Source organism: Electrona antarctica (genome assembly GCF_951216825.1).
Source record: "Electrona antarctica genome assembly, chromosome: 16".
Classification (NCBI taxonomy): Eukaryota; Metazoa; Chordata; class Actinopteri; order Myctophiformes; family Myctophidae; genus Electrona; species Electrona antarctica.
The window spans coordinates 7,631,353-7,650,588 of record NC_136797.1 but is presented as its reverse complement, the minus strand read 5'-3'; the positions used below and the strand labels follow the sequence as shown (position 1 = coordinate 7,650,588).

General features: G+C 45.2%; 1 protein-coding gene across 2 annotated transcripts in view; it reads left to right on the top strand.

Moving 5' to 3' along the window:
* LOC306939902 (adipocyte enhancer-binding protein 1-like) overlaps window positions 1–19,236 on the top strand; it is a 62,098-nt gene that overhangs the window by 29,709 nt on the left and 13,153 nt on the right. The window contains exons 2-8 of one of the 2 annotated variants that reach the window (XM_079524701.1): window positions 9,996–10,055; window positions 11,199–11,276; window positions 16,194–16,303; window positions 16,682–16,821; window positions 17,842–17,926; window positions 18,208–18,352; window positions 18,716–18,795. In XM_079524701.1, coding sequence (XP_079380827.1) covers window positions 9,996–10,055; window positions 11,199–11,276; window positions 16,194–16,303; window positions 16,682–16,821; window positions 17,842–17,926; window positions 18,208–18,352; window positions 18,716–18,795 — 698 coding nt within the window. Of the gene's footprint in view, window positions 1–9,995; window positions 10,056–11,198; window positions 11,277–16,193; window positions 16,304–16,681; window positions 16,822–17,053; window positions 17,095–17,841; window positions 17,927–18,207; window positions 18,353–18,715; window positions 18,796–19,236 lie in introns of those variants that run through there. The other variant, XM_079524702.1, reaches the window with a different exon arrangement.

Here is a 19,236-nt window from a genome sequence, read left to right as displayed (position 1 = left end):
TGTCGGTCAATCCAAACCACACGCCTCCGCCAACGAGTCTGTCAACAAAGTCCTGGACAGACAAGCAGCTGGTTACTGAAGTACAATGTGTACAATACTAGATGTGTGTCTCAACTAGATGTACACTTAATACAGCACACACACACACACGCACACACACACACACACACACACACACACACACACACACACACACACACACACACACACACACACACACACACACACACACACACACACACACACACACACTGCACCTGCTTCTCTCTGCTCTTTATGGTCATCAGGTCAGATTGTCTGGCTGTACAGAATGCTCTGCTGTCCTCCCAGGTCTTCTTCTTCTCAGTAGAGTAGTAGTAACACACACCATCACCAAATGTAAATCCATGTGATTCTAACAACAAAATATAATGTTAGACACTGTTTCATGTGCTCAGATTAATGACAAATGATGAACAACATGATATAAGAATGTATAAAAACAGTGACGTCTCACTGACCACAAAGAATCCTCTTCAGTTCAGTCAGGTTGTTAAGTCTGGTCAGTGAAGAATATAATCTACAATCAAAGGCCCATACACAGACCTTAAATACTTAGACTAGAAAATACTCAGGCAAAAATACGGAGAAGTTCTGCAGACAGATAGATGGATGAAGAAGCACAGGCATTCAGATGAAGGTTCCGGAGTCCAGTTTTATTTGCAGAGTTCAATACAGCATCAGCCATGGGGACAGAGCCCCATGGATCCTTCAGCCTCTCGGCTTACAGACTAACACACACTAACTGTTTACAAGCATTTTCAGTAGACCTTATATAACTCAAAGACAGAGACATCAAAGGAAGAATGCAAAGGTGGTCCCAACCCCCCTGTACCAAATTGTCCCCATATATGGTCACCAGGAAGCCCAGTGCTAGGAGGCACAGTAGGTGTCCTGGCTTGCTATCAGCAGGCTGATCTATTAGCATACAAGGACCCCTACAGGGCCTGCAGCTGTGGGTCTCTCTCTCAGGGGAGACAAAGATCCGGGTTTACATTTTAGCTAAATCAGACTATATTAATGTGAATTATGGTTTTCCATATACATCATAACCTCCCTTTGAGACAATCATGTCTCATAAAAACGAATATGGAAACACAATTGACCCTCGTCCTCCCTTTGGCACTGACTGGAACATCAAGATGACACAAAGAAATCAAACAATTACAGTAGAATTAAAAATGGCTTACAAACTTCTAGGCATTCAAATCACATAACTTGTTACCAGTGTTCTCATTCCATTACAGTATTATCATCGGTGTGCTTATAGAACTCCCCTCTGTGTTCAATTTAATTTCAGGCTAAAACATTACATAGGAAATACAATGAATAAAAAATAAGTAAGTAAGTAAATAGTAAAAAATACATTCCAGCCCGAAAACCACAGTAAGAATCTCTCTTACACACTAACAACTTCTCTGTACTGTAATTAACTTCACTTTTAACCTTTACATAACTCAAAACATGATCATTGACATAAATGATAACCCGTAAACATATATCTGACACTTAAACACAATACACCGTCGCTGAATCCAACCCCTTTTGCTTCACTCCAAAGCACCCAATTATTGAATGCAAAGTGTGTTACGGTTCTTCAAACTTTACATCTGATGCTCTTAGCATCAGTTAATGTTAAGGATACATTTTACCATAGTCATCCATAAAATGATTCATTTTTGTTTAGTTAACTCATCTTTTTAGGACATGCAGAAATCATCTATAATTATTTCAACACTCTAGATTTCCCAAGGCTCGTACAAATAACAGCTGCGGCACTTTGTGATTCACACCCACGAAACAACATAAAAAACCAATGCGAGACCTGACCACCTCTTTGTGATTCACACCCACGAAACAACATAAAAAACCAATGCGAGACCTGACCACCTCTTTGTGATTCACACCCACGAAACAACATAAAAAACCAATGCGAGACCTGACCACCTCGTGCATGCTACTATTATTCACTTACGTTAAAATCCTAGAGTAATTTATATAACTTTAGAGTTTTCCCCACATGTCATAGCAGAAATACCTTCGTTGACTTTTCCCATTCACAAATTTATTCGAACAAAAATAAGAACTTTATGCACAATTAGGACGATTAACACTTATGCGTACGACAGGAGCGCTGTCTTTCGCCTGACAAAGAAACATCTAACTAATTTTACTCCGGTAAATATTTCTATTCAGCTCCAAATCTCCCTTAGGCATATTCATCCCATTAAGTCAACTTCCCTAATTAAATACTGACACATAAAATCAACATACATGCCCATTACTATGTTGAACTAGACAAACGTAGACATACATTTGGAATCAAATGGAACGATATCCATCTGATATAATAGAATCTTCTGTAACGTTTCTTCTCCTTTTGTCTCACCTTCGTCAGTGTCCATCAGTCAGCGCACACGGGCCAAACGAGCTTTGTGATGCAGTACACTTATGCACCGCATGGCGTAGGCCGCTCTGTTGTCGAGAGTTGCCCTTTGTCCCGTCCGGAAACTTTCATTCTGAATTCTGATCTGAATTCACTTTATCACCTCCTCCCTTTCAGTCATGACAATACAACATGACTAAAAAAACGAGAAAGCGAATCAGTGTCATCACAGGAGCCTATAGGCCTCTGCGAGGCAGAAACTCGCGACGTGCCGCGTTGCGAGCTTGTAGATCAGCCGCCTCTGTCGAGACGCGCCGAGAAGAGCCAATGAAGCGGCCATCGCCCCCCTTGGACCGCTGACCGCCGATGAACGCACACGGGCCGGGGCACCCTCCCCGCCGTCCAGCCGCTGTCCATCGCCGAGGCACGCACAATCGCCCTCCACCGCAGCCGCCGTGTAGAGTAGACTGTAGGCCGCCTCCCTTCGATCGCCGCTCGACGCCGACTGTAGTCAGAGGTGACGCTGAAGACGCCGACTGTAGTCCCTCCACCCTCCGTCCATCGCCGGGCAGGAACTGCAGCCGTGCATCGTCGCTCCTCAGTGCAGGCCATCCCTGTTGCGGCGGTGATCGCCGTGTTGAACCCCGTCGGTTCGACTGCAGCGCCGTCGTCGTTCTCCCCCGTTCAAAAAACAAATTGCCGACCGAAATATCTATTAGACTGAATTAAATTGTCCACTGGTTCTCTCGCCTGACGCAAAAATGCATCAACACGACCGAGCTCGGCACCACTTTGAAGAATATAATCTACAATCAAAGGCCCATACACAGACCTTAAATACTTAGACTAGAAAATACTCAGGCAAAAATACGGAGAAGTTCTGCAGACAGATAGATGGATGAAGAAGCACAGGCATTCAGATGAAGGTTCCGGAGTCCAGTTTTATTTGCAGAGTTCAATACAGCATCAGCCATGGGGACAGAGCCCCATGGATCCTTCAGCCTCTCGGCTTCCAGACTAACACACACTAACTGTTTACAAGCATTTTCAGTAGACCTTATATAACTCAAAGACAGAGACATCAAAGGAAGAATGCAAAGGTGGTCCCAACCCCCCTGTACCAAATTGTCCCCATATATGGTCACCAGGAAGCCCAGTGCTAGGAGGCACAGTAGGTGTCCTGGCTTGCTATCAGCAGGCTGATCTATTAGCATACAAGGACCCCTACAGGGCCTGCAGCTGTGGGTCTCTCTCTCAGGGGAGACAAAGATCCGGGTTTACATTTTAGCTAAATCAGACTATATTAATGTGAATTATGGTTTTCCATATACATCATCAGTAACTGGTCTCTCTGGTCAGTCATGTTGTTAAGTCTGGTCTCTAACTTGTCCAAATGGTCAGTCAGTTCGGTCAGGTTGTTAAGTCTGGTCTTACACTGGTCAGTCAGTTCGGTCAGGTTGTCATGTCTGTTCTGTAACTGATCCAAACTGGACTGCAGGATGTGTTTCTCTTTAATCAACGCTCCATCTGTAAGAAGGAGAATCAACAAACTGATGAGTTTTCCATCCAACGTTGTGCTGATAGTCATCTTCATCAGTGATACAGAGGACTCTAAGTTGGGGAGACATGTGACCTGGTGTGGAGAGCAGTCAACAACATGGCGGGTTGGGCGTCGACTGGTGACAGACATTTATAAAGGTCATAGGTCACACTCAGAGTAGCGAGAGTGAGTTTCCTCTTTTATTGGTTCTTGATGTCAATGTTGTGGCTATCCAGGGTGGAGGACCTGCAGCCAATGGTGAGGCAGGAGGGATCAGACTGAATATATTATCAGTGGGTGGATTCAATTATGACCAATCAAATGGAAATGGGAGTGTTATACAGTGAGACTCGCATGTTTCACTATATGTAAAAGTATCAATACTACAATATAAAAATACTCAAAGATTACTTGAGTAAAGGTATTGGCATCAATAATGTACTTCAAGTACCAAAAGTACTCAATATCCAGGACTGTCCCATTTCAAGTTTTCATAATGTATAGAAATATTTAGAAAATAGCTGATCTATATAAGCTCACGTGTGAGCTTGTGAAGTAATTTTAGTGGTGTAAAAGTACAGTATTTTTTGTCTGAGATGTAGCAGAGTAGAAAGTAAAGGTACATTTTTATACACTCCAGTAAAGTAATTGCATGGTGGAGAGTGCCTCTGCACCGACCGATGTGTTCGTCATGGACTGTGATGTTGCGCACAGTAAAACCTCAAGGATCCTACACTTTTATCACTGTATAATTACATTACGTACAGTGTTGTACTTAGCTACTAAACACACCTGTTGTTCACAGGTGTGGCAGTGGCTCAGGGTAGAATGGCTGGATGGTAACCGCAAGGTTGCCAGTTCGAACCCGGGCTCCCCCAGAGTTAACATGACACACCATTCTGTGTGCTCTTTATGGGCCCAAAACCACTGGCTCAACTCCAGTCCACTCCTCTGACAAGTGTCCTGCTCACTGACAAGAGTGACATCCTAGCACGCTGGGGAGAGCACTTCAGTGAGGTCTTAAACAGAGAGTCCTCAATTTCCGAAGAGGCAATTGCCACAATACCCCAGCTCGAACAGCTGCCGATCATAGCTGATCTGGCTCTCTCCACCAGTGCAGAGACAGTGAAAACACTCCAACAAACCACTTCTGGAAAGGCACCAGGAGGTGATGGGTTGCCCGCAGACATCTACAAGAATGGAGGCATGACACCTGGGCCTCACCAAGGCTTTTCACACAGTCAATCGTGAGGGCCTATATGGCAGATCCTTGGCCAGTTTGGCTGTCCAGGGACATTGATCTCTCTCATCGCGTCCTTTCATGACAGGATGCCAGCCAGAGTCCAAGAGAATGGTGATGCATCTGAGCCATTCCCAGTCAGGAATGGAGTGAAGCTCCTGCTGCATCTTGTCTCCAGTCCCTGGCACATGAACAGATTTTCTGGCAGCCTTTGATACAGCTACATGATATTGTCTTGTTCATTGACATAGGCCAGGCTGGCTCTGTAGATGGACAGGGGACTGCATTCCCGTCACTGAGAGACCATCCATACTTAGTGAAGGAAGGGATGTCCCGCTTGGCGATGCACGTCCCTGCCAGGGAAATGCCAACAGAACCAGTAGAACAAAACCAAAATACAGCCAGAGTGATGTCTTTCTGCAAAGAAACACCCCAGAACAATAATATACTTAATAGAGGGAAATTATGGCTAAATTATTTATATATCTGTCGTGGTTAGAAGAAACCATGAGTTTGTATTTCTAGCTCATCTGGTTCAGAATTTAGAGCCAAACCTATTTCTGGGTGCTAGTATTGTGGTGGCCATATTGGATATCATGGAAACTTGCAATACAATTTTTTTTTGTATTCATATCATTGATCAACCTGAGAAGTGTCGTGGAAATATCTCTCAGTTTACAATTTTGCCCTATTCACCCCCCCATATTATAACTAATATGGGCTAATATTGGGGCGGCCATATTGGATTTCATGGAAACTTGCAATATAAAAAATGTTCGTATTCATATCAGTGATCAACCTGAGAAGTTTCGTGGAAATATCTCTCAGTTTAAATTTTTCCCTATTCACCCCCCATTATAACTAATAGGGGCTAATATTGGGGCGGCCATATTGGATTTCATGGAAACTTGAAATACGAAAAATGTTCGTATTCATATCATTGATCAACCTGAGAAGTTTCGTGGAAATATCTCTCAGTTTAAAATGTTGCCCTATTCACCGGCCATTATAACTAATAAGGGCTAATATTGGGGCGGCCATATTGGATTTCATGGAAACTTGCAATACAAAAAATGTTCGTATTCATATCATTGATCAACCTGAGAAGTTTCGTGGAAATATCTCTCAGTTTAAAAAAATTCCCTATTCACCCCCCATTATAACTAATAGGGGCTAATATTGGGGCGGCCATATTGGATTTCATGGAAACTTGCAATAAAAAAAATATTCGTATTCATATCATTGATCAACCCGAGAAGTTTCGTGGAAATATCTCTCCGTTTAAAATGTTGCCCTATTCACCCCCCATTATAACTAATAGGGGCTAATATTGGGGTGGCCATATTGGATTTCATGGAAACTTGCAATACAAAAAAAAATCTTATTCATATCATTGATCAACCTGTGAAGTTTCGTGGAAATATCTCTGTTAAAAATTGTGCCCTATTCACCCCCCATTATAACTAACATTGGAGCGGCCATATTGGACTTTCGCCCAACAATTGACCAGGTTATCCATATAGGTTGTGATCCTAGTGGGTCATAGATATTATTTCTGGTGGACAACTTTGTATGTTATGACAAATGCAGGTCAACCCCCGAGTTATTAGTGCAGCCACACCCGGCAGCCAGCAAAAACTAGAGTTCTCAATGGACCCAAAAATTAAGGGCTGGCCCTACCTGGGCCCTCATCACACCCTGTACGCTCAAGACACTGCCCCCGCTGCCACCCGTAGATCTCCATATATGGAGCTGACCTGATCTGACATTCCATGTTGATCTGACCTCATCAAACCCTGTACACTCAAGAAAGACACGCTCTATTTATGGCCAGTACAGAATTCATTCCATATGTTGATCTGATCCCCCCATGCCAAAGCGCCAGTGCTCACCCAGCAGTCTGCTGTCACCCAGGCGGATGCATGCATGCTTGCTTCTCGCCCTCAGGGCGTCTTACTGGTTTTATTAATACAATGTAGGGCTAATGACATTATTGAGGGTAGCCCCTCCTATATTCAGCTATAGTGGCGATTTTTGTCCTACACAAAGACTAAATTCCCATTGACAATGAATGGATAATGTACAATGAAAAGAGCGCCCCTCACTTCACACGGGTGTGATTTATTTTAAATCAGAAATTACTGTTTTTCTTTGCAGTGGCCCATTGCAGTGGCCCATTTTAGCTGAACATTAAAAAAAAATAAGTCGGCTAAGCAGTATACGTGATCATCAGCATTATACGTGATGAAGGCCACCATTGTTTTTTTTTATTGATTTGTCAACCTTATCAATGACAACTGAGATTGCTTTCACCTGGCATTCACCCTGAGTAGTCATATATGACTGATAGTGATATTATTGCATCTGTTGCATCATAAGATGTGATGCATTGCATCTCCCACCATAACAACCGTAGACTGTTTTATGTCAAGTACACTTGTAGCGAGAATCATGTGCATTCCATTGGCTGTTCAACTTTGAAAAGCAAGGAGCTAATAGGCTAAAAAAAACGGTGGCCCATCTTAGCTGATCAAGCTGATCAGGTGGCTTATTTTACATGAAAATGCTACATCTTAAAAATATGTGACAGCTTGTTTCAGAAGCTGTAGGGACTAAACTATTATTTGTTATTAAATACATTTAACTTAAACATATTAAACAGTCAATAATAATCATATAAACCCAATTTAGTGTCATGCATTGCTTTTTCTCAGTTTCCCAGGCAAATTACCAAAACGTGGCCCAAATTGCCTGACATCCCCCTATTTATAATTTTATTTTATCGACGGAACGGGTGAGCAGGCGACCGGCCGTCGATCCCAAATGACTCTGGACCACATCACGGTAGTGAAGAAGACAAGAAGTGGTGGAAAGGATAGTAGGATATACTAATAAACAAAAGAGGTATTAGCGCACGCTGCACACCAATAGTGAGGAGGTGCTGACCACGGGACGGGAGACAAACTTGTAAAGGAAGGATCGAGTTGCACGCAGCACAGCTCGTAGTCACGAATCACGATACAAAAAACTTCTATTAAAGACCAACGTTTCGGCACCTGAGTGCCTTCTCTTCAGGGTATGAAAGAAAGGATACCAATTATGACAAAACGCAGGAGGAGAGGAGGAGAGGAGAGGAGAGGAGAGGAGAGGAGGAGGAGAGGAGAGGAGACTGGAGTGGAGGGGCGGCGAATATAATCGCACAATACGCGTCGCATTTAGATGTGTACACTGTATAGGCAAACGCGAATAAATTCGCCGGGCAAATATTTCGCATTTTCGGATCGCTTATTCGCATCGCGTCGCTAATTCGCCAGTGTGTAATGACCTTAAGAGTTTTGGGTTATGTGGTTACTGTATTACATCATAGCAAGGTAACTACTGATGTATCTTTTCATCAGGGTTCTGTGGAGATTTTACTAAGTTGCTGTTGGAATGAATATGGAGATCCAAGCAGGCACATAATCCTTCTTTCCGTTTATTGGTCAGCAATCAGTTACAGACAGGTTACAGATATCAGCGTTCCAGTTATAGCATATTGAGGCCTGCATCTCAGGCAGGGCCCCCCTTGTCTCTCTCTCTCTCTGTCTCTCGCTGTATCCCACTCACTCTCCTTCTCCTTACTGATCCCCTGTATGTCTTATACATTCTTAACATGTGGGTGTTGCCTTGTTCCTGTGTGTGTGTGTGTGTGTGTGTGTGTGTGTGTGTGTGTTGACCCTCAAGCCTCTCAGTCAACAAGTCACCACAGGCTCAGCAAGTTACCACAGCAGGGGTCCTTTTGTAAAAGGACCCCTGAGTGATAAAAGTCACTGAGTCTACTATATATGACAGGAAGAACTCACAGCTGTTATTTAAGATAGCTGACTATCCCAAAGTGTCCCTGGGCTATACTGGATGAACTTTCCACTCAGGCATGAGACCTGCACCCTGCAAGTGTTATGTGTACGATTATGACATATGTTGAGATGCATAAGCTATCAAAATATACATCACTACACAACCCAAACCTTGTACCGATTAACCCATTCTGGGCGGGAATCCCTTTTGATGTTTTCAGCATTATGTTATACTTTAGCAATTGAAAATTAGCAGATCTACAAGCTCAGAGCCTGTAGATCTGCTATTTTTGAAAAATCGTGAAAATGTGGCGCAAATCTTTGAATATATATTCTTTCAGAGGAGCGAACGTTTTTAACTCAAATCTTTGCTTCCGGGGCGGGGTCCCTGGAACAACATATTTTGAGATGGGGGGTCCGCAGCTAAATTCAGATAATTCCTGGGGGTCCTTGACATGAAAAAGGTTGAGCATTTCTCTCATTTCTTTCACGTGTATTTTGCGATAAAAGAGGGTGGTAAAAATCGCGTGCCGCTGCCGATGTGAATTCAGTGTAAATGGTTCTGTATAATGCCTATAATTAAAGGAGTTGATTTTCAGAAAACTGTTTTAGAAGGATTTATAAGACATTTTTGAGTGGTGTAAACCACTCCAACAACTGGCTTTGTTAGTTTACGTGTCCACGTGTTTGTTCGTACCAAAAAAATGAGCATGGTTGCTATGGTCACTCAGTTCACACGGGTGTGATTTCATTATGTCAGACATTACGTCAGACCACAGCTGATCAGGCTATATAATACCTTACACCACTCAGTTCACACGGGTGTGATTTTTTTGAATCTACCTAGTCCAAAATGGGTTAAGCAACATTTTGCCTTTAAGCCATATTTCCATTGGTCATCATCGTAACAGTATGTGTCGGTGTCGTGAAAATGTGTGTTTCCTTTCCCCCCAGTGGCAGCTAAGAAACAGGAGGAGGAGGCAGAGAGGGCTCGCAAGGAGAAGGCAGAGAGAGGTCTCAACCTGCATGGTTTTTACTGTTTTCTCAGGGAAATGAATGTTTTCACATCCCTCTGTGGGACCCTGCTGCTGCTACTGTATCTGACTGTCCAGCAGCAGGAATTGATTGATTGATTGAAAATTGTATTAACAGTTTGCAGAATTACAGTACATTTCGAGCACAAACTCAATACAAAGGCTGTTAACTGTGAGTGGACGACCCAATTAAGCATTACACTTGTTTACAACAGGGTCCACCATGTTCAATTCATCAAAACATTTAGAGACGTACAAATAGACACTTCTATATAGACAAAGAACAGTACAGGAATTCATCATAATGGAGGTAAAAAGGGAAAAGAAACATATACAGTGAGGGGGAAAAAAGGGGGGGCGGTGGGGGGGGAGAATGTATGTCCATGTCCATGCATGAATGTCATGCATGGACTTATTACAACATGGACGCCTTGATGCAACATTGCATTACAGAAATATATTAACCTAATTAAATGACGAATGGGGAAATGATGGTTTCCTCATTCACTAGAAGGGCAATAATATCCTTCACCAGAAGCAGGAACCAGCTCAGTGGCCTTGTGGTTAGAGTGTCCACCCTGAGACTGGGAGGTCGGGGTTCAATCCCCGGCCCGGTCATACCAAAGACTCTAAAAATGGGACCCAGTGCCTCCCTGCTTGACACTCAGCATCAAGGGTTGGATTGGGGCTAAGTCTTCCTGCGACATACTAGCGTCATGTCCAGGGGGTGTACTTGTACATCAAGCTGCCTCACGCTACAGAAACAGGAGATAGGCTCCTGCCCCTATGGGCTTCATGGCTCGGCAAGGCTACTTACTACCAGAAGCAGGAGCATACTGTACGTGTCTTCTCAAAAAGTCTAACGTTCATTAGAAGGATGATGTCAGTCACCATGCAGCAGAAGCAGGGACGTGTGTTTTCATTGAGTCTAACGTTCATTTGGAGGAACATATCAGTGGCCTGCAAGAAGCAGGAACGTGTGTTTTCATTGAGTGATACTTGACATACATTTAAGTGTATAAGTATATATGTTTACTGTACCCTACAGTACAGTCAGGCACATGTGGAAATGTTTAGTGAGGCGAATGTGTGTCACATGCTGTTTTTCCATCCTCCTCCACAGCTGAACGACTGAGGAAGACGTGGGAGGAGGAAGAGGAGGAGAGACTGAGACAGATGTCCGTCATCGTTGAACCAAAAAGTAAGACTGTGTGTCGACAGGCTGTCAGCCCAAGGGTTCCCAGACCTTTCAGGCCCTATTAAACCCCCCAAAAAAGAATCGTATTTTAACACATTCAGGCCTGACGTCGAAATTTCTAAAATGTCTTCTAAATCCTGAAAGTTTTCTGTCAGGATTTGCGCCACATTTTCACGATTTTTTCAAATCTACAAGCTTGTAGATCTGCTATTTTTCAATAGCTAAATTATAACATAATGTTTAAAACACCAAAAGGGGTTCCCGCCCAAAATGGGTTAACTGGGGACGCTCCACTCTGGCAATAAGCACTTGGAATTGTAGGCATTACATTTAGTTAATTTAATTTGTTAAAATAGCCAAACTACAAGCTCTTTTTCACAATGTTTGCCTCTTATCTTATATGTAATTTTAGAAAAGTTGGCCAATTTGGTATTAGAATGTTTTAAAAAACGTATACTGTATGTCGATTTGTTTATTGTTGAGTGAGAAAACAATGTTTTACATGAAGCTAATCATCTGGGTGACCCCCGCCCAGATCTCTAGACTATATACATGTGTCTATTCCGACAGTGAGTGAGAGGCTGGAACTACCCACAGCCTTCGCCCGGAACTGAAACATAGGTTTAAAGCTAACCATACAGTAGGTTCATTACCATATGTTGGTTAGTGTGGGCTTACAGCCGCATGCAGTGTAAACTAAAATGTATCTTGTGGTGCAACCAAACATCGACACAGTTTCGTATCAAACAAACTGGTTTAAATGTACCGTGTAGTGTATTGTAGACTTTGCAAACATCGACACAGTTTCTTATCAAACAAACTGGTTTAAATTTACCGTGTAGTGTATTGTAGACTTTGCACAGCTGGTGCAACAGGCTGCTGGAATTTATAGATAGATGTTTGGCACAGCTACACACTTGAACCCCAGCATCGCTATTCTTTTTTTTTTTTTTTTTTTTCCTTTTCTTGATGTACAAGCTCACAACATGTCGCATCGTGATGTATTTGAGAGCTTGTAGGTCTGCTATTTCTGGCGAACAGATTTGGTGTTGATCAAAAAAGAAGTATTCTGCGGCACCGCTGGACTCACTTTGAGAAACCCTGCACTGCAGCATTTAGAACAGCCTGGCCGTTGTCAAGTATTTGTCAAGCAGACTTCATGTTAATCAGGGAAAATTAGCTACATGTGTGGCAAATCTGCAAAACACATATGCTTACCACTAGCTTTCTTCACAATGTTCATAACGGTGTCTACTATCACATATCAATTTGTTCCAACTCAATTCTGAATCCATTGCAAGCATTAGTTTTGCACGAAAAACATTCCTTCGCCTAAAAATGGCCATAGCCGTCATCACAAATGTGATGAGGTCAACACAAATGACAAATGTGATGAGGTGGCTATGGCCAAATTTAGCCCAAGGAGTATTTTTCATGCAAAACGAATGCTTGCAATGGATTCAGAATCATGAAAACCCCCTGGTTTGACACGTCACATGCTCCTTAAAGCATAATGTCACAAAGTTTCCCAAGGGATTTGGGTTGGAACAAATTGATATGTAGTAGACACCTTTTTTATATTTTGTGAAGAAAGCTAGTGGTATTAAAGCATATTTTGTGCAGATTTGCCACACATTCTGCTAACTCTCTCTAACTCTGTCTCTTGTCTCCCTGTAGAGTGTCCTCCTCTAGGCTTAGAGTCCCATCGGGTGGATCTAACTCTGTCTCTTGTCTCCCTGTAGAGTGTCCTCCTCTAGGCTTAGAGTCCCATCGGGTGGATCTAACTGTGTCTCTTGTCTCCCTGTAGAGTGTCCTCCTCTAGGCTTAGAGTCCCATCGGGTGGATCTAACTCTGTCTCTTGTCTCCCTGTAGAGTGTCCTCCTCTAGGCTTAGAGTCCCATCGGGTGGATCTAACTCTGTCTCTTGTCTCCCTGTAGAGTGTCCTCCTCTAGGCTTAGAGTCCCATCGGGTGGATCTAACTCTGTCTCTTGTCTCCCTGTAGAGTGTCCTCCTCTAGGCTTAGAGTCCCATCGGGTGGATCTAACCATGTCTCTTGTCTCCCTGTCAGAGTGTCCTCCTCTAGGCTTAGAGTCCCATCGGGTGGATCTAACCATGTCTCTTGTCTCCCTGTCAGAGTGTCCTCCTCTAGGCTTAGAGTCCCATCGGGTGGATCTAACCATGTCTCTTGTCTCCCTGTCAGAGTGTCCTCCTCTAGGCTTAGAGTCCCATCGGGTGGATCTAACTCTGTCTCTTGTCTCCCTGTAGAGTGTCCTCCTCTAGGCTTAGAGTCCCATCGGGTGGATCTAACCATGTCTCTTGTCTCCCTGTCAGAGTGTCCTCCTCTAGGCTTAGAGTCCCATCGGGTGGATCTAACCATGTCTCTTGTCTCCCTGTAGAGTGTCCTCCTCTAGGCTTAGAGTCCCATCGGGTGGATCTAACTCTGTCTCTTGTCTCCCTGTAGAGTGTCCTCCTCTAGGCTTAGAGTCCCATCGGGTGGATCTAACTCTGTCTCTTGTCTCCCTGTAGAGTGTCCTCCTCTAGGCTTAGAGTCCCATCGGGTGGATCTAACCATGTCTCTTGTCTCCCTGTCAGAGTGTCCTCCTCTAGGCTTAGAGTCCCATCGGGTGGATCTAACCATGTCTCTTGTCTCCCTGTAGAGTGTCCTCCTCTAGGCTTAGAGTCCCATCGGGTGGATCTAACTCTGTCTCTTGTCTCCCTGTAGAGTGTCCTCCTCTAGGCTTAGAGTCCCATCGGGTGGATCTAACTCTGTCTCTTGTCTCCCTGTAGAGTGTCCTCCTCTAGGCTTAGAGTCCCATCGGGTGGATCTAACCATGTCTCTTGTCTCCCTGTAGAGTGTCCTCCTCTAGGCTTAGAGTCCCATCGGGTGGATCTAACTCTGTCTCTTGTCTCCCTGTAGAGTGTCCTCCTCTAGGCTTAGAGTCCCATCGGGTGGATCTAACCATGTCTCTTGTCTCCCTGTCAGAGTGTCCTCCTCTAGGCTTAGAGTCCCATCGGGTGGATCTAACTCTGTCTCTTGTCTCCCTGTAGAGTGTCCTCCTCTAGGCTTAGAGTCCCATCGGGTGGATCTAACCATGTCTCTTGTCTCCCTGTAGAGTGTCCTCCTCAAGGCTTAGAGTCCCATCGGGTGGATCTAACTCTGTCTCTTGTCTCCCTGTAGAGTGTCCTCCTCTAGGCTTAGAGTCCCATCGGGTGGATCTAACCATGTCTCTTGTCTCCCTGTCAGAGTGTCCTCCTCTAGGCTTAGAGTCCCATCGGGTGGATCTAACTCTGTCTCTTGTCTCCCTGTAGAGTGTCCTCCTCTAGGCTTAGAGTCCCATCGGGTGGATCTAACTCTGTCTCTTGTCTCCCTGTAGAGTGTCCTCCTCTAGGCTTAGAGTCCCATCGGGTGGATCTAACTCTGTCTCTTGTCTCCCTGTAGAGTGTCCTCCTCTAGGCTTAGAGTCCCATCGGGTGGATCTAACCATGTCTCTTGTCTCCCTGTCAGAGTGTCCTCCTCTAGGCTTAGAGTCCCATCGGGTGGATCTAACTCTGTCTCTTGTCTCCCTGTAGAGTGTCCTCCTCTAGGCTTAGAGTCCCATCGGGTGGATCTAACTCTGTCTCTTGTCTCCCTGTAGAGTGTCCTCCTCTAGGCTTAGAGTCCCATCGGGTGGATCTAACTCTGTCTCTTGTCTCCCTGTAGAGTGTCCTCCTCTAGGCTTAGAGTCCCATCGGGTGGAAGATGACCAGCTCCTGGCCTCCTCTCAGTCTCACCATGTCTCTTGTCTCCCTGTAGAGTGTCCTCCTCTAGGCTTAGAGTCCCATCGGGTGGAAGACGACCAGCTCCTGGCCTCCTCTCAGTCTCACCATGTCTCTTGTCTCCCTGTCAGAGTGTCCTCCTCTAGGCTTAGAGTCCCATTGGGTGGATCTAACCATGTCTCTTGTCTCCCTGTAGAGTGTCCTCCTCTAGGCTTAGAGTCCCATCGGGTGGATCTAACTCTGTCTCTTGTCTCCCTGTAGAGTGTCCTCCTCTAGGCTTAGAGTCCCATCGGGTGGATCTAACTCTGTCTCTTGTCTCCCTGTAGAGTGTCCTCCTCTAGGCTTAGAGTCCCATCGGGTGGATCTAACCATGTCTCTTGTCTCCCTGTCAGAGTGTCCTCCTCTAGGCTTAGAGTCCCATCGGGTGGATCTAACCATGTCTCTTGTCTCCCTGTAGAGTGTCCTCCTCTAGGCTTAGAGTCCCATCGGGTGGATCTAACTCTGTCTCTTGTCTCCCTGTAGAGTGTCCTCCTCTAGGCTTAGAGTCCCATCGGGTGGATCTAACTCTGTCTCTTGTCTCCCTGTAGAGTGTCCTCCTCTAGGCTTAGAGTCCCATCGGGTGGAAGATGACCAGCTCCTGGCCTCCTCTCAGTCTCACCATGTCTCTTGTCTCCCTGTAGAGTGTCCTCCTCTAGGCTTAGAGTCCCATCGGGTGGAAGACGACCAGCTCCTGGCCTCCTCTCAGTCTCACCATGTCTCTTGTCTCCCTGTCAGAGTGTCCTCCTCTAGGCTTAGAGTCCCATTGGGTGGATCTAACCATGTCTCTTGTCTCCCTGTAGAGTGTCCTCCTCTAGGCTTAGAGTCCCATCGGGTGGATCTAACTCTGTCTCTTGTCTCCCTGTAGAGTGTCCTCCTCTAGGCTTAGAGTCCCATCGGGTGGATCTAACTCTGTCTCTTGTCTCCCTGTAGAGTGTCCTCCTCTAGGCTTAGAGTCCCATCGGGTGGATCTAACCATGTCTCTTGTCTCCCTGTAGAGTGTCCTCCTCTAGGCTTAGAGTCCCATCGGGTGGATCTAACCGTGTCTCTTGTCTCCCTGTAGAGTGTCCTCCTCTAGGCTTAGAGTCCCATCGGGTGGATCTAACCGTGTCTCTTGTCTCCCTGTAGAGTGTCCTCCTCTAGGCTTAGAGTCCCATCGGGTGGAAGATGACCAGCTCCTGGCCTCCTCTCAGTCTCACCATGGCTTCTCTGCTCAGAGGGGACGCCTCAACATGCAGGTACAGTACCAGTGAGGTCTTATTTTGTTGCCGTCGGGTGCCGTCGCGATCACTGCCCACATGACATTCCATATGTTGATCTGACCTCATAAAACCCTGTACACTCAAGACACGCTCCATGTAATGGCCAGTACAGAATTCATTCCATTTTCATTCATTCCGCCATCGCTCGCCCAACAGTCTGCCGTCACCCAGGCGGATGCGTGCACACAAGGGCATGGTCGCTTCTCGCCCTCAGGGCGTCTTACTGGTTGTTTAGGAGAGTGTGTGTGTGTGTGTGTGTGTGTGTGTGTGTGTGTGTGTGTGTGTGTGTGTGTGTGTGTGTGGTGTGTGTGTGTGTGTGTGTGTGTGTGTGTGTGTGTGTGTTCTCCTATGCAGAGCTCTAGTAATGAAGATGACGTGTATGGTGGAGGATGGTGCTCTGACCCAGACGAGAAGACCCACTGGTTGGAGGTTGACGCCCGCAGAGAGGTGGAGTTCACTGGAGTGGTGACCCAGGGAAGGATGTCAGAGACACAGTGAGTTCCACCTTTTAAACATTGAAGGGAGGGAGGGGTAGGTTGACGCCCGCAGAGAGGTGGAGTTCACTGGAGTGGTGACCCAGGGAAGGATGTCAGAGACACAGTGAGTAGGTGGAGTTCACTGGAGTGGTGACCCAGGGAAGGATGTCAGAGACACAGTGAGTAGGTGGAGTTCACTGGAGTGGTGACCCAGGGAAGGATGTCAGAGACACAGTGAGTTTAGGTGGAGTTCACTGGAGTGGTGACCCAGGGAAGGATGTCAGAGACACAGTGAGTTCCACCTTTTAAACGTTGAAGGGAGGGAGGGGTAGCGCTGCTGTGTACCAAAGAAAAAGGGAAATAAGTGACAGGATGTGTAGGTGGTTGATTGTGGATGTAGACGTGCATGTGTTCTGCACACATGCAGGCAATACATATGTATGTCCGACTCCTATTGTCCTTACACTGTTAAGGCTCATTCATAGTCTGGATATTCGGTGGTGGGGTGACCACCGCTCCGGTGGTGAGCTGAAATAACTTTGAACGGTGGTGAGTAAAAACAGAGAGAAGGGCTGGGGCGGTGGCGGTGGTTTGCTCTTCACCGCGGCTCGTGAAGTCATGTTGTAGTTCGGTGGTCACCCCACCACCGAAAATCCAGACTATGTATGAGCCTTTAGTCTCGCGTAGCCAAACAACTATTCCACAATCTCCGAATGCTACATAGAGTCTGGAACTACAGCTCCCAAGAGCTGAGTAATGGAAGCCGCTCAGACCGGGAAGATATTTGAGGGGATGCGTCACATCCACATTATCACTTACTCATGGAAAGAGCTTCCGTTCTCCAGACTGTATGACGGACGCATTTGAAAATTGCGAGAGGCAACAGTCTGGCCACGCAAGACTATTGCACTGTAAATCAAAAATACTGAGAAAAATGGGTTTGAGTTGCTCTTGATAAAAAAAAATACCAACAAAGATTTGGTCACAAAAACGATATTCAAAAACGAATTGGACTAACTGATCTAATTTAATTGCCAGCGAGGATTTCGTGTCGTCCTACTATGTGGCCTTCAGTAACGACAGCCGTGATTGGACTACACTTCATGATGGCTATGCTGAATGGGTGAGTGCAAAACAAAAACATGTAGTATTTGATATTTATTATGAATAATTAATTCCACATTAACCCATTTAGACCTGAGAACTGATTCTACAAATGTCTTCTAAATCCTGATTGTTTCTATGTCAGTGGTTCAAAAATAGTGGTAAAAATTTGAGTTTGGAGCGACGCTCCAAAGCCAAATGCAAAAGTCAAATGCAAAAGTCTCCAAAGCCACACTCCGAATACGTACTGTATTTAAAAGGGTTTGAGAACCACTGCTTCTAATGGTCTTTGCCGTGCAGATGTTCTACGGGAACGTGGATAGGGACACTCCGGTCATGACGGAGTTCGACAGGCCCGTGGTGGCGCGCTACCTCCGCATCCTGCCTCAGAGCTGGAACGGCAGTCTGTGCCTCAGGGCTGAGGTCCTGGCCTGCCAGCTGCCCAGTGAGTAACCATTGAACCACAGTGGTGGAAAGTACTTTTACTTAAGTACCATACTTGAGTACAATTTTGAGGTATTTGTACTTTACTTTCCCAATTTCCAGTATACTTTTACTTCTACTCCACTACATCTCATCGCCAAAAATCTTACTTTTACTTAACTACAATTATTTTAAAACTTTAGTTACTATAGTTAGCCTACTTTGGCAATTTTGATTATAGAAAAACATACATTAACCACTTCAACCCTATACACACGCGTGCACACACATCCATACAAACACACACATCCATACAAACACACACATCCATACAAAAACACCCATACTAATACTAAAATCACGATAATAACTTGTGCCCATGTAGACAGCTACCGCAGTGAGAACGAGATTAACCCTTCAGATGACCTGGACTTCAAGCATCACAACTACAAGGACATGAGACAGGTGTGTGCGTGTGCGTGTGTGTGTGTGTGTGTGTGCGTGTGCGTGTGTGCGCTCGCGCGCATGTGTTCAGCATAAGCACACAGCTCATGCCATGATGACATGAATGACGATTACTTCTCTCTGCGTGCGTGCGTGCGTGCGTGCGTGCGTGCGTGCGTGCGTGCGTGCGTGCGTGCGTGTGTGTGTGTGTGTGTGTGTGTGTGTCTGCATCCAGTAGATTTGTCAGTCAGTCATATAGTTGTCTGTGTGTCTGTCTGTCTGCATCCATTAGTTTTGTCAGTCAGTCATATAGTTGTCTGTGTGTCTGTCTGTCTGCATCCATTAGTTTTGTCAGTCAGTCATATAGTTGTCTGTGTGTCTGTCTGTCTGCATCCATTAGTTTTGTCAGTCAGTCATATAGTTGTCTGTGTGTCTGTCTGCATCCATTAGTTTTGTCAGTCA